The 15,794-nt window shown below is 38.4% G+C and overlaps 1 protein-coding gene across 37 annotated transcripts in view; it reads right to left on the bottom strand.

The window, feature by feature from the left end:
• The window catches only part of KATNAL1 (katanin catalytic subunit A1 like 1), a 152,235-nt gene that overhangs the window by 17,992 nt on the left and 118,449 nt on the right, over positions 1–15,794 (bottom strand). For 21 of the 37 annotated variants that reach the window (XM_081549310.1, XM_081549309.1, XM_081549308.1 and 18 more), the window contains 3 exons: positions 8,980–9,148; positions 2,631–2,758; positions 2,150–2,255 (listed from right to left, as the gene is read on the bottom strand). In XM_081549310.1, the coding sequence (XP_081405436.1) occupies positions 2,150–2,255; positions 2,631–2,758; positions 8,980–9,148 (403 nt within the window). Of the gene's footprint in view, positions 1–2,149; positions 2,256–2,630; positions 2,759–8,979; positions 9,149–14,671; positions 14,802–15,352; positions 15,463–15,636; positions 15,705–15,794 lie in introns of those variants that run through there. The other 16 variants (XM_081549316.1, XM_081549319.1, XM_081549326.1 and 13 more) reach the window with 4 other exon arrangements.

Below are 15,794 nucleotides of genomic sequence, written 5' to 3'. Positions count from 1 at the left end.
AACACGTCACCTCCTCATGACGTTACTCCATCAACTGTCTCCTCTCTTTCCTGTATCTCCTCTCCTGTTTATTTGAAAAATGAAATCCTTCACTTGACCCTACAAATCCTCTAATGACTATCTACCTCTCCCTTTCCCTTCCTGGCCAAGCTTCTTAAAGAAATGTTTTATGCTTACTGTTTCTTCATGAGCTACAGTCTGACTTCTGCCTCCACTGCTTCACAAAAAATACCTGACTGACTAACCCAATGGTCACTTTTTAACTCACAGCTTCTCTCCTCCCTCTGACCTTTGATGCTGCCAATACCCATTCATTCCCTTCTTCCTGAAACTATTCCTCCCCAGACTGGTTCTAGGACACAGGACTTGTCATGCTAGGGAGGATACACCTACCATTCCAGGTGTTTTAAAACCCCTTTAAATACCTATTTTATGAAGGCCTTATTATTTCTTTTAAACATTGTTTTTAAAGTTATAATAAAGGAGGAAATTTATGGTACTATGTTCCCTAAATTAGTAATATCTATAAAAAATAGATATAAATATCTAAAACAAATAGATAGATATCTATAACAAATAGACATTACAAGCACAAGATGTAATCAAGATTGCCGGGAGAAATGTCAATAATCTCGGATATGCAGATGACACCACCCTATGGCAGAAAGTGAAAAAGAACTAAAGAGCCTCTTGATGAAAGTGAAAGAAGAGAGTGAAAAAGTTGGCTTAAAGCTCAACATTCAGAAAACTAAGATCATGGCATCTGGTCCCATCACTTCATGGCAAATAGATGGGGAAACAGTGGCTGACTTTATTTTTTTGGGCTCCAAAATCACTGCCGATGGTGATTGCAGCCATGAAATTAAAAGATGCTTACTCCTTGGAAGGAATGTTATGACCAACCTAGACAGCATATTAAAAGCAGAGACATTACTTTGCCAACAAAGGTCCGTCTAGTCAAAGCTCTGGGTTTTCCAGTAGTCATGTATGGATGTGAGAGTTGGACCATAAAGAAAGCTGAGTGCCGAACAACTGATGCTTTTGAACTGTGGTGTTGGAGAAGACTCTTGAAAGTCCCTTGGACTGCAAGGAGATCCAACCAGTCCATCCTAAAGGAGATCAGTCCTGAATATTCATTGGAAGGACTGATGTTGAAGCTGAAACTCCAATACTTGGGCCACCTGATGCGAAGAACTGACTCATTTGAAAAGACTCTGATGCTGGGGAAGATTGAAGGTAGGAGGAGAAGGAGACGACAGAGGATGAGATGGTTGGATGGCATCACCCACTTAATGGACATGAGTTTGAGTAAACTCTGGGAGTTGGCGATGGAGAGGAGGGCCTGGTGTGCTGCAATCCGTGGGGTCGCAAAGAGTCGGACATGACTGAGCAACTGAACTGAACTGAACTGATAACAAAGAGTCTATAGAAGCTTTTAAGTTGTGAGAGGCAATCAAAATGCCATGGTATAAACACACAATTTCTCCTCCTTTCTCCTTTTGGGCCCAAACAAGGAGGAGGTATTGAGAACATAAAAAACCTTCCAGCTAATCTAGAAGGGGCAAAGTAAGATCATGCTTTTATTTCATTCTGCCAGTCAGAGCAAAGCAAGACTCTGCCTATGGCTAAGACCAAAGCACTGAACTTAGGCACGAGTCCTGGGCAGGCATTAGACTATAAAGCACAGGGCAAGCCAGAAAGATCTAAACATTCTCATTACCTCTGAGAATTTATACCTGGCCTAGATGAAGTGATCAAAATAATTAATTACTGAGAAACAGGTCAGCTTTTAAAAAGATTTATTTGATCAAACACTTATTCTATGACTATGTACTATTACTATTTAATGTGCTTGCTAACTTTCCATTTACAGAAACAGACACCTGGAAAATTCTTAAAACTCGTCTCCAGCTCAGCGCCCCTGAGGGAAGTGACTTTAAAGATGATAGCATCAACACTCTCGACCCCTTTCCTGCCAGGCAGAGGCAGCATCTCAACCACAAATCCTTATCCAGGTACCTGAGGTACACACCAGCCTCCCCTGACCTTTACAGACTGTGCTAATAAATGCATAAGGAAACTACAATGCTGGCTTTCTTTCTCATGCAAGCTGCATTTTTATGTCTATATTATTTTAATAAATTCTCACCTTCCACGGCCTTCTAATCCCTTTGAAAAAGTCAGGCATCCACATGGGAAGGACGACAGCTTCTCTCAGCAACTTCTTAGCTTCTTCCAGATCTGCTATGTCATCCCTTTGGAAGAACAGCCACGTGTCATGCTTATTCGGGGTCACCTTTGATTTATGGTCAATAGCAGCTCTTTGAATTGTTTTTCACTTAGGAAATTATTCTTATAGGAAGAACAGTATTCTAATTTTTACTGTATAAAATGATCAGTGAAAACATACTACAGTTATAAATCAGGATATTATTCAATCAACAACCTTTGTTGGTTACGTCAACATCGAATTAACATAAAATGTCTTCACTGTATCCTGAAAGCACAACTGTCCTGCCAAGTCTGCACACTCATATTATGGGTGAAGTCATAATCAGGAGGTGAATGGATAGCAAGACAAGACACACCAAGCCAACCTACAGCCTTCCCCGCAGCTGTAACAGACTCACCAGTGAACGCTTGGGTTCCTGGAGACAATGTCTCTCTCAAGGGCTTCCACCAGGTCCTTATCATATGCAGCACCATCAAATTTTGGAATTTCACCATCACTTGTACCGTCTTGCATATTTTTCCTTCCCTGGGGACAGGTGTAAAAAAAATATCAATAACAAGATAGTTTTAATTAACATCATTAAGCTTTCAAAATACTGCAGTGGAACTATTTTAAATGGCTTATTTTTTTTTTTAAATAATGTTTTCTAATTACCCCCAAGGCAATCCTCCCGTATTTAATTCATCAGCAATAGATGAACTGGCCAACCTCAGGAGACACTTCAAATTTATGTTTCGAGGGGACAGGTGCACATTAAGACTAAATGAGCTTGATATCTCTAAATTTGGGGTTGCTAGGGATTTCTGCCACTACTAGAATATATTTCAAGCATTAATACAGAGACAGAAAAAACCAACTTACTGAAAACCTACTGCACAGCAAGAAATCTCAAATATATTATCTCATTTAATACAACAACCTTAAAGGTAAGGTTGTATTATTACCCTGTTTTAACAGATAAGGAACTGGGACTCAGAAAGTTAATTAACTTTACAATTATTAAACGTCTGCGTATAGATTTTAACTCAGATCTTCCTGACTCCCCAAACTCATGCTTTTTCACAACATCACACCACCTCATGCCTGCCTGGGTCATTTTAAAGCTTAAAAGCAGGTTATAGGGGCAGGAAGGGATCAATTAGGAAGATGGGGTTAACATATGCACACTACTATATATAAAATAGGTAACCAACAAGGACCTACTAGCACAGGGAACAATACTCAGTATTTTATAGTAACCTATAAGGAAAAAGAATCTGAAAAAAATATATATATAATATATGTATATAAATATCTATACCTGCATCACTGCTCTGTACACCTGAAAAACAACATTATATATCAACTATATTTCATTAAAAATAAAAAGAGTAGGTCACATATGGTAGAACTAACATCCTCCTCAGCACCTAAGAGGCTGCAGGTGAGGAGAGACTGGAGTGCTGAGCTGCAGCTCACACAGCTCTCTCCCAGTCAGTGTAAGCACCCACTCAGGGTTCAGGGTTTCCTCCTAGTAAGGTCCTGGGACCACATCATAAAGTCACTATAATGACAAAGATAAAAGGATCTTTAAAATAGTATCATTAGGGTCATTAAAGCAATATACTTTACCCCAAATTCTTTATTTAATAACACACTAGCTTGAAAAAAAAAATTACGTGCTATGGTTTCTATGGGGTTCTGCCAACACTTACTCAGCTCTGAAGAGCTTTAAATGAGACATGCTCAGCTGCCAGAGACAGTTCAACCACTAGAACTACTTTCGCAGACAGAGCCAAGCACCTCCCCGGAGCTTCAGCCCCACAGTTACTGTTAAGGCAAAATGGTCCAAACACTAATCAATTTCCTGAGCTTCAATCTGAAGAGAGAGAACAGGATGAACCTCGCCTACCACACTCCATCTGAGATAAACCATAAACTAGATCCTAAGTGCAGAGAGAACTAAATGGCTCCCTGTGGGCAGACGCTCCAGTTCTTTAAGCCACTGGGTAAATGACCAAACAGTACTCTGGTAACTTGACTCCAAAATGAATAATTTACTGTCTCTGGTTAGCATGGTGTGAAACTGAATTTTCAGGAAGATTCTTTTACTTCAGGTGACAGATCCCAATATAGACACTTAAAAGGAGTAAATTTCTGGCGTCCCTACACAACAAAGGCAACATCAACAAATTTAAAATAAGCTCAGCCTAGAATCATATTTTATAATAAAGATGGGCCAAGGCTAGTCACACTCAAATAGATCACTGCAAACACTCTGTAATCGTTTTTAAAACTCTTCTAAAATCAACCAGAGAATGCAACAGAAACTGATACACCTGGGATTTAACAAGCTTTGATATGACATTGTAATTTGAGACTTACCAAAAAAAATATTAAAAAATATAGGCAGAGTCATTTTAATATGAATACCCAAATGGTGGGGAGGATTTGATAAACACTATCAAGGGAAAGTAAAAGGTGTACACTTGTCCGGAAGCAACAGGAATCATAGGATTTTAAGAAAAATAAATATATGACTATCTATGTCCAAGACATTCTATTGTGCCTTCAGTGTAAGATCAGTGCCTGAAAATGAGATTATCTGCTAGACTACTGGCAGAAAGTTAACAAGTAAACGCCAAACACACATAAACTGTGCAGTGCTATGAAAAAACTGAGTGGTCAGTATAGTTAAAAGGTAGTGAGCAAAAAGAATAAGCTGGAGGGGGACTCCCCGGCAGTCCACTAGTTAAGACTCCTAGCTTCCACTGAAGGGGGCACAGATTTGATCTCTGGTTGGGAACTGAATGCTGTGCGGTGTGGCCAAAAAAATAAAAATAAAGTATTTTTTAAAAATAAGAGTAGGTTAGAAAGATGGTCAGAAGTCAGCACACTGGGCCCTCTAGGCCATGGGGAGGTGGTTAGATTTTATTCTAAGTAAATGGGGAAATTTTTGAAACTTGCTAAGAAGGGCAATGACAGAATCTGATTTACATGTTAAAATGACCCTTGTAGTTGCTATATGGGAAAAAGGGTGGGCTGGAGAAAGAAGGAGAAGCAGGGAAGTAAAAGCCTGTAGCAGCAAAGTCAAGGCTCTCAATTCACAGAAGATACGTGGGTAGAAAGTCAGTCAAACCACTTGCCCTCCCACCCAAAGTTTCTCAATAGTCCAGATGAGACCTGAATACAAAGTAAGTACTCCAAAGAAGATTTTAGATCTTTTTCAACTCAAAATGGTGAGGTGACTAAAAAGCAAAACTAGGAAACTAAAAATAAATAATTTACTTGGCGATACTAGGAGATCAACAAAATGGGTGACAACTATTCTTCTTAACAAACAGATCAATTAAAATAAGAAATATCAAATATGAGTGAACAGCTGTGGTTTCAGTTAACCCACTAGATTAACTGCAACCAGAAGAGTGGTTCTCTTTGGGGAAGCAGTAAGTGGCAGAGATCAGAAGGGATCATGAGTATGGCTTCTGAGGAGCTCAATGTTCTATTTTTGACCCCTGAGCGATAGTTACACAGATTACATGGTAGTTACAGAGGTTGCATGCAATCAGTCCAAGCTGCCTCTTACTGGTTTGTAAGAGCCAGTTATTAAATTTCCAGGAATTTTTCAAGCCAACTGTGAAAAACAGCCATTAGTAAAAATTATACAAACTTGGAAATAAATTATACTAAAAACGGAAGAAGTAATTACTCAAAACTCCTCACTGCCAACTATTGAACTATCACCCACATACTTGTACTGCATCTACACTGCAGAACAGTAGGCTGCTCCACTCATGTCAACTCCGAGTTCAGTGATCTCGTGTTGGTAGATAGAACCAGTCATAGTGGAAGTGTTTATACCATAGAAACCAGCAAATATTACAAAATGGGGACTTGATTTCTTGTTCTGTTAACTGTCTAGACTTAAACTAATGGAGGAAATACTAAACTAAAGAGTGTGTCATTTCTATAGTTCTTACAATGTAAATAGCACAAAAAATTAAGGAAATAAGTTTTCAGTATTTGAAAACCATGATAGGACTCATCTAAGTTGTTCAAGTGATTGATGGAGGAGTGACATTCTGACATATGTTTCTGTTGTTTCATTTTCAACAGACTCACTAATAAAAACAAAGTATCAACCAAATCCTGTCAGAACTACATTCCTAATCATCTGTTAACTGCAACCATAGGTACCTACAGATGCAAGAGTTAAGCAAAAAGCAGCAAAGGCATTTCATGAGGGTCCATGAGCCCTATAAAAGTTTACAATAGTCTTATATATTTTATTATTTGTAAATTATATGTTGCACATCCTTTATTATCAGATTTATAATAAATTTGTGTGAATATGTATGCATACATGTATATATTCAATTTTTTTTCAAAAAAACTAGTTATTAGACATTTACCAGTACACTGCTAGTTAGATGATCATCATTCAATAAATACTACCCTTATAATCTATATACTTTTTTTCAATAAAGAGATTTTTTAGGTCATTGTTCATTTGTATAACTACCGATCCACATTTCTCAAAAGAATACTTCAAACCAGTTTATATCTCTCCATATCAGACATTCCTAGAGTTAAGCATGAGAAAGAAAATATTCAAAAAATGGCCATTTGCTATTAAGTAATTCAATTACTTAAATCAATTACCAGATAACCATGATGGTGTGATCACTCCCCTAGAGTCAGACATCCTGGAGTGTGAAGTCAAGGGGGCCTTAGAAAGCATCACTATGAACAAAGCTGGTGGAGGTGATGGAATTCCAGTTGAGCTATTTCAAATCCTAAAAGATGATGCTGTGAAAGTGCTGCACTCAACATGCCAGCAAATTTGGAAAACTCAGCAGTGGCCACAGGACTGGAAAAGGTCGTTTTCATTCCAATCCCAAAGAAAGGCAATGCTAAAGAATGTTCAAACTACCAAACAATTGTACTCATCACATGCTAGCAAAGTAATGAAAATTCTCCAAGCTAGGCTTCAACAGTACGTGAACCATGAACTTCCAGATGTTCAAGCTGGATTTAGAAAAGGCAGAGCAACCAGAGATCAAATTGCCAACATCTGCTGGATCACAGAAAAAGCAAGAGAGCTCCAGAAAAACATCTACTTTTGCTTCACTGATATGCTAAAGCCTTTGATTTTGTGGACCATGAAAAACTGTGGAAAATTCTTAAAGAGACGGGAATATCAGACCACATTATCTGCCTCATGAGAAATCTGTATGCAGGTCAAGAAGCAACGTTAGAACCAGACATGGAACAACGGACTGATTCCAAACTGGGAAAGGAATATGTCAAGGCTATATATTGTCATCCTGCTTATTTACCTTATATGCACAGTATATCATGCAAAATGCCAGGCTGGATGAAGCACAAGCTGGAATCAAGATTGCCAGGAGAAATATCAATAATCTCAGATACTCAGAAGACACCACCCTTACAGCAGAAAGCAAAGAGGAATTAAAGAGCCTCTTGATGAAAGTGAAAGAGGAGAGTGCAAAGCTGGCTTAAAACTCAACATTCAAAAAACTAAGATCATGGCATTCAGTTCCATCACTTCATGGCAAATAGATGGGGAAATAATGGAAACAGTAACGGACTTTATTTTCTTGGGCTCCAAAATCACTGCAGATGGTGACTGCAGCCATGAAATTAAAAGACATTTGCTCCTTGGAAGAAAAGCTATGACAAACCTAGGCAGCATATTAAAAAGCAGAAACATTACTTTACCAACAAAGGTCGGTCTAGTCAAAGCTATGGTTTTTCCAACAGTCATGTATGGATGTGATAGTTGGATCATAAAGAAAGCTGAGCACCAAAGAATTGATGTTTTTGAACCGTGGTGTTGGAGAAGACTCTTGAAAGTCCCTTAGACTGCAAGGATTTCAAACCAGTTAATCCTAAAGGAAATCAGTCCTGAATATTCACTGGAAGGACTGATGCTGAAGCTGAAGCTCCAATACTTTGGCCACATGATGTGAAGAACTGACTCACTGGAAAAGACCCTGATGCTGTGAAAGATTGAAGGCAGGAGGTGAACGGGATGACAGAGGATGAGATGGTTGGATGGCATCATCAACTTGATGGACATGAGTTTGAACAAGCTCCAGGAGTTGGTGATGGACAGGGAAGCCTGGCATGCTGCAGTCATGAGGTCACAGAGTCAGACACGACTGAGTGACTGAACTGAACTGAAGCAAAGCACAGAATCTCTACCCAGTGTTATGTTTATTCACCAATTTCCCAGATAAACGTATATACTGAAGGAAATTTTCTCACGAAAGAAAAAAAATCTTGTTCTACTCAAAAATTTACAGATAAGTCTAAGTTTTAAAAATCTGTATCAGTAATAAACTGTATCCACTGTCTTATTCTGTAAAGAATATATATACATCTATTTCCTTATAAATCTTTCCCCTACAGCTATGTTTCATTTATTGTTCATTTTACTTCAGAATACTAGCTAAAATATTTTAAGTTTTAAAACTTTATTTTGAATATTTCTACAAAAGCTCCATTTTACTTAAGATTTATACACACAAATTTGTGTGTTTGTTTATTTAATACATCTCTGAGTTTACTGGCACTGCAGAATGTCCTTCAAAATGCTAAGACTACATAAGTTTTTGATTCAGAGTTCTTTTTTAAATCTCTTCCATGTCAAAACCAGAGTCCTCTGAAAAGTCTACAAAAATTACAATATGCACCAAAGGTCATGGGCTTAAAGTGAATGAGTCAGGAAGAGGGAGGCTTGCCTTGTCATCTCTCCCTCTGGCTCTGCAGTCCTTGTCCCTGCTGGTGGAGGGCTTCTCGCTCTTAGATATGGGATGGGCTCGGCCTACAGGTCCCCGGGCGCCGCCTCCTGGCATCTCTTTCCTCAGAGGTCTTACTTCTCGACTGGGACGCCTTATCTGAGGTGGAGCTCTAACCAAAATAAATAAATAAATAAAATTAAAATTAATCAAAGGCAAAAGTACTTCAATACTACCTCAGTCAATAAAACTATTAAATCAATTAGCCCACAGAGTCAATTTTTCCCCTTTTGCCAATTCATGGTCACAACTATTAGGTAAGTTTTTGAAAGTACTTTTCTGTAAAAAATCCTGGTTGATACAAATATCAAATACATATAAATGATACATATAACAGCAATTACTTTGTCAAAATAACAATTAATCACCAATAGAGGGCAATACAGACTACTCCCATCTAATAATCTTAATAGTGTAATAGAATATCAGTTCCTTATTTATTACTGTCCTAAACCAAATAAGTAACTTTAAAAAAAAGTATTAAAAGCTGAAAAGACAAGAATTGAAAATATGTCTATCTGTATAGCTTACTAGTTTATCCTTTACAACCAAAATTATTTTCTCTGCTTCTGTATTGGAAAAACCAGCATTTTATTCATCAAATTACACATAGCAAGGCTTAATGAAATCTTAATTTAGGTGTAAATATATTATTCATGCTTTGAAGGTGTCAAAAATCAAGAATCGTTCAAACTATACAGGCCCCCAAACGTGAATCAAGAATTCTGATAACTACATGCGGCAAAAGATGTTAATTCTATTTATGGTGGCGACCATTTCACAATACACACAGATACTGAATCATGACGCTGTACACTTGAAACTAACATAGTATGTCAATTACGCAGCAATTTTAAAAAAGAATTTTGATAAACATAAATATAACTATGTTGACAAAGTAGCACACTTCATCTCATGTAGTGTGAAATGTGTCTTCTTCAAACAGTAAAGTCAGAGGGCTCCTCAGCGCAGCACTTCCTTGCCCCTCTCTGGGTGCTGGCTGAGACGCCATCACTTTGTGTCTAATTCCCTGAGCTGTCTCTGCCTCTGTTTTCTACCTTTACTCTCTCTACAGTTCCACCTGTATTTGTAGCCCTTCACATCCCATATGTATATCCCTTTTTCCACCCACATGCCAAATCTATCATTATCTCTTTTCCAGCTTCTTGCTTTTAATTTATCTAACTCATCATGGAATTTCCTCTCTCTGATATCAGGGAAGGCTCACATGTGTACAACTCAATAAACCCAGGAAAATGGATGACAAGCCAGGAAGGCTGCAAACTCACGGTGAAAAATGGGTAACATACTGTAGCATCTTCAGACCACTGGAATCAGCCCACCACATGAAACTGTTACAGATGAGACAGCCTGGTGAAAAATGTGTGTCTACCTACTAGGTTACCACACACTGACATCGGAGTCCTTAGAATTCAGTCCAACTAAACAATTATGTACTGAACACCCAGACACCCGTTAGGAGGCAGATAGCCTCTACTGTGCTAGGCCCTTGGAGGAAAGACAAAGATGAAAGAGCAATCTTGTGGGAAAAAAAAATCCACAGGAAAGGAACTCAAAAATCATGTATAGTGAAATGGTTATATGACATTTTCAAATTTAAAGGCATTATTGTGTTTTTGGTTCTAGCGCATTATTAGCCTTTTAAGTATTCTGACTGCTAGTAATATAAAAAAAAATGTGATGAGACTGGCAAAGAAAAAAAAAGAAAAATGTTACACTGCTCTGTTCCTAGTATTTCATTGCAACATTTGTTTCTTGACTGAACTTCCTTTTTGATGAAGAGGTATCAAGCAGGTGAGCAGAATCTTATTATTCTACATATATATATATAAAACAGTAAATATATATATATAATGGTAAATATATATATGTAACAGTAAATGCATATCTGCATATATATGAATGTCTTTCCTGAATCAGATTCGTGGCCAAAGACAATCAAATGCAGCCAACAATCTCCTTATGCAGAACACACTTGAAGTGTGTTTGCCTTCTGTCAGCAGCTGTGCCTGCTATTTAAGTAGTCTGTCATTGTTTGTGGTCCTGCTCTTCCGAGGCACAGCCGGCCTGAGGCTTTCGCTGGCAAACAGCAAGCCCGTCCTTTACAGCTGCGCAACGGGCTGCTGCGTGGCTGCTGAGCTGGCCCGGCTAGGCCTCCGTGAGGAGGGGAGAACTGCAGTGAATCCCCAAACAGCTCTTCTGCCTCCTCAGCTTGTGCCTTCCCACCTCGGCTGGCTATTTAGCAGTCTTGGAGGAGTCCTGCTGTAGTCCATTTTGCACACACATCCAGGTCAGTAAAGCTATGCTGTGAGAGGAATAATTTCAAAGCTCGTACACAGGCGGCACCCCAAGAGTGCTACTGACGACCTTGTCCTGCCGCTCAATATTCTGATGAGCTCATCCCCGGCCTGCATGAAACTGCTCAAAGAGGCCAGACGTGCCACTGGTGGCCAGTCCAGAGTGGCACAGAAAGCCTGCCTGTGCTCTGCAGGTCTTCAGTTCCGTCTCACTGCAGTTTGATGTTACATTTGAAACAGACTCTGTCAGCTTCCCAAAGGACACCCTTGATTCTGTCTGTACTTATTCCTCCATTAGCGCATCACTGCACAATGTCATGCTTCAATTTAAGGACTCAGTGACAGCTTCCAGGCTGTAAACAGTAAGTCTCAAGGCTGGTTTTACTGGTCTCTTTTTTAAAAAAGACTTTATTATTAGTAGGGCTGCACGGCATCATCAGAGCTTCCCTGGTGGCTCAGTGGTAATGAATCCACTTGCCAATGCAGAAGATGCAACAGACACAGGTTTGATCCTTGGGTTGGGAGATTCCTTAGAGAAGGAAATGGCAACCCACTCCAGTATTCTTGCCTAGAGAATCCCAAGGACAGAGGAGCCTGGTGGGCTACAGTCCGTGGGGTCACAGTCAGACAGACACGACTGAGCGACTCAACCCCCACCTGCCACAGCATCATCAACCTCTGCCCCAACAGTCAAACCCAGGCTGACACCCTCATAGCTTACAGCATTTCAAATCAGAGAAGCACTGGCAATCTGCAGAGAAACAAGCAGCATGTCTACATGGAGCTCAGCTCTCCCATGGGAGGATATCTCCTTGTAGGAATGGGAAGAAGGGTGCCTTATTCTATCATGTGCAAACAACCCTGATTTTCTTCAAAAGTCAATTCTTCCTTTCTAAGCAAAATTAACCATCAATGTTGTATGTAAATGTTCCTGTCTGGGAGTGGTGGCACTGCTGATCGGTAAACACCATGAAAAAACCCAAAGGTCTAGAATCAGAACAGATCCATGAATCATTATACACATAATGGGATACTATATATACGTGAACATAAATCATAGCCATGTGTAATAACAATAAATCAATCTCAGTACCATAATGTTGGGTGAAAAAGTAAGCTAAAAGAACACAGACAGTAGGATTCGAAGAAAAACAAGATACTGTTTGGAGATAAAAACAAATACCTGAACTTTTGATGAATGCAAGACACTACACTACATAATATAAAAGGCTTTTGTATATTGGGTTAAGTTTTCTCTCATTATCTAACGAGCAAATCAATCCCATTCAGAACCCAAGGAGAACCACAAGCCATGCTAATATGAGTAGTTCTGTGTCCTCAAGGCTGTTTTTTGTGAGGAAAATCTCTTCAGAGGTCTACTTTGATTTTTTTAAATATTCACCTTATTAAAGTTAAAAATGTAAAAAATTCAGTTAGTCCTTAAAGTTTGTGGATTTGTTTACAAATCTTTTTCTATGCATAAAAGCAGCAGATTTTAGAAGTCACTTTTAAGAGGCTTCTGAATAATGCTTGATGCCATTTAAAACTTGGCTAATTAAATGCCACTAAAAATTTTAACCTACAATTATAAATGTAATATATTTTACAATCTTCTTAGTTCTTCAATTATGTTACTTAACAAAGCACAGCTTATATATACATACTTTCATAAACTTAGTAACTCAAACTTACAAATGAGGTAAGCCTCAAATTCTCCTAAACATTCCCCCAAAGTACTTAACACAAATTTTTATGTAAAAATCACAGATCTAAATTATATCATAACACACCTGACTGGAATTGCATGCTTATCACTCTCAATAGCCACATTTTCTTAAGTTACAAGTACATAAAAATAAATATGTACCTATCTCTTAACAAAAAAAATACTACTATTACAATTTTGATTCTCTTAAGACATTTTTGTTCTTCTTTCTAATGGCACTGGAATTGAAAGATGCTTACCCAATACAGAAGATGATTATCGTCTGAGTTAACCAAGATGACATTTAGCCAGAAACTTAAAATGTATGAGATCTGGGGCTGCAAACACATTTCTCATACCAAATATTATACAATCTCATTTAACTATCGTTGGGGCTGCCCTCTTAGCATTTTGATGACACCATAACTAGGAATTTCAGCAAGGACAGTGACTAAATTCTTGTCAGAGACTCTGATGGGACGCACTAAGCCTCATTCAAAGAGTTGCTAAGCCAGTCATTCTATCACTTCTAAGATAGTGTGGGAAAGGGGATGATAACATCACTGATTATTTAGTCTAATGGTAGGATGCCACCACTCCCAGGAAGAGTGATAATTTATTAATTTTACTTTGCTCTTCTTTGGGTCTAAAGATTTGCCCTTGCCTTTTCTATTTAACTCTAAAGAACTTTGAACTTAAAAAACTTAAAATACTTTTCTTCTGCCTAACTCTAAAGACCTTAAAACTAGATGACAACAGCACTGTTTCAGAATATAGAAACAGAGCATAGAAATCTACACAACTTTTATAGATTATATTAAAATATTATCAGTTGAATTTTAAACATCTCACAGTTCCTTGTCTATCTTATAGTCAAGTTCTGAAATTAGTCTGATTTGCAAAACATGGGAATATAAAAAAATATGAATAATCACTGCACTCAAGAAGCTTATAGTTTAGCTAAAAATATATATGTATTGTATGTATTATATTGGACATCCTTTTTCTATCCACATACAAATCCTACAACTAAAGTCTTGCTGAAGAAGAGTTCCCAACTAACTATAAACAAGAGTCCTCAAAAACAATAAACTGGAGGGTAAGGCCCTCAAGAACTTAAGGTAAGTATATAGATATAGTTTATTTCTAATGAACTGAATTTTCTATCTTTTACTTGTTTTTTCCTGTAACATTAAAAAAAAAAAGATAAGAATTCTGAATAAAATGTAACAAATATCCTCTTTATACATAGGCGATCTTACCAGAAGATAGAGAGAAATACAAAACAGCCAAAAGGTAAATAAAATATAGCTGATGGCATTGTGGTTCTTGAAGGTTCCAGGTCTCTGCCACCTCAGGGCTTAAGACTTTCACGAGCACACAGTGAGGCCTACACTGTTCAAGATGACCAGAGACGAGCACGCGAAGCCAGGACTCTCAAAGGGCACATTTAAATATGCACATGGAAGAAATTAGTACGTCTGTCCATCCCAGCTTAATGCTCTCTATGTGCAGAGTAAGCACAAGTCTCCCCTAGAAATAGTAACCAGGGGTCTGCCCACATGTGATTTGGGATTTAGTTTCACACTCACTTATAAGCCAAGAAATTTACCTAAAAGTGGTCCGGGCAGGTGACATCTCTAAGGCAGCTGGCTGGGGCCAACACAGACCCTCCAAGAAGCAACATTCCTCTAAACAAGCCACACATCAGAAGGGCTCAGATCTCGAAGGGACATTCTCAACTTGACCACAAACAAGAACCATCAGAAATAACAAAAAAGATAAGGCGCCAAATAACTTCTAACAACAGAACTATTAGTTATGAATTATAAACTGGCTAAAAGCATAAAAAAGAATTTGAAACAAAAGAAGCGTAAGTCTTAAATAGTGTTAAATAAAAATAAATCCACACTTTAGATAATCTGTAGTGGGACTACTTAACACCAAGACAAAAAATAAAATCATAAAAACAATGAGAGAGAAAACAGAAGGTATCTATCAGTACAAAGAACAGTTAGACTGCTCATGCAAGCCAGCAGGCAAAAATCCCGCCATCACTAACATCTCATCTGCAAAGCAGGGTGAGAACAGGCTGGAGCTGAAGTGAACACAGGAAGAGCACAGCACAGCACTAGGGAACGACAAGAGGAGGACATAAGAGAAGGAGAAAAGGCCACAGTCCCGGGGGCAGGGGGCGAGGGGTCAAGAAGGAAGAGGGAAGAGAGCAGTATCAGAGAAGCCAACAGGAGAGCAGCATTCCAGAGCTACGGTGGTGAGCACAATCAACTGTTACCAAAAGTCAAACACCACAACTCTTGGGAACTTGGCATTCCATTTAAATTAGGAAGCTGTCTTTTAAGAATTCAGTCCCAGTACTGCAATGAACTGAGATCCAGGATCCCTACTTCTTAAGGAACAAGAAGCAACGAAAGGCAACAGAGGGAGTGTATACATCACAGCAGTTGCCAAAGGAACGAAGAGGGAAGAAGACAGAGGTAATTAGAGAGCAGCAGGGTGAAGACTTCTTTCAAGAAAGAAGAAACAAAATGAACACGTTATGATTTCAGTCTGACTTACCACTATCTTGTTCCCACTCCTTAGTTTATCTCTAATGAATTAAAATTTCTATCTTTCAGTTGTCTTTTCTGTAACATAAAAAAAAAGATAGAAATACCATGTTTTTAGGCACTTATTGTAATGAACACCTCAAATACCAAAATAAAAATTTCAAATGA

Source organism: Giraffa tippelskirchi, chromosome 12, assembly GCF_054371585.1.
Source record: "Giraffa tippelskirchi isolate mGirTip1 chromosome 12, T2T-mGirTip1v1.2.pri, whole genome shotgun sequence".
NCBI lineage: Eukaryota > Metazoa > Chordata > Mammalia > Artiodactyla > Giraffidae > Giraffa > Giraffa tippelskirchi.
Note: the sequence above shows the minus strand (reverse complement) of the source record. Positions and strands in the feature narration are given on the sequence as shown.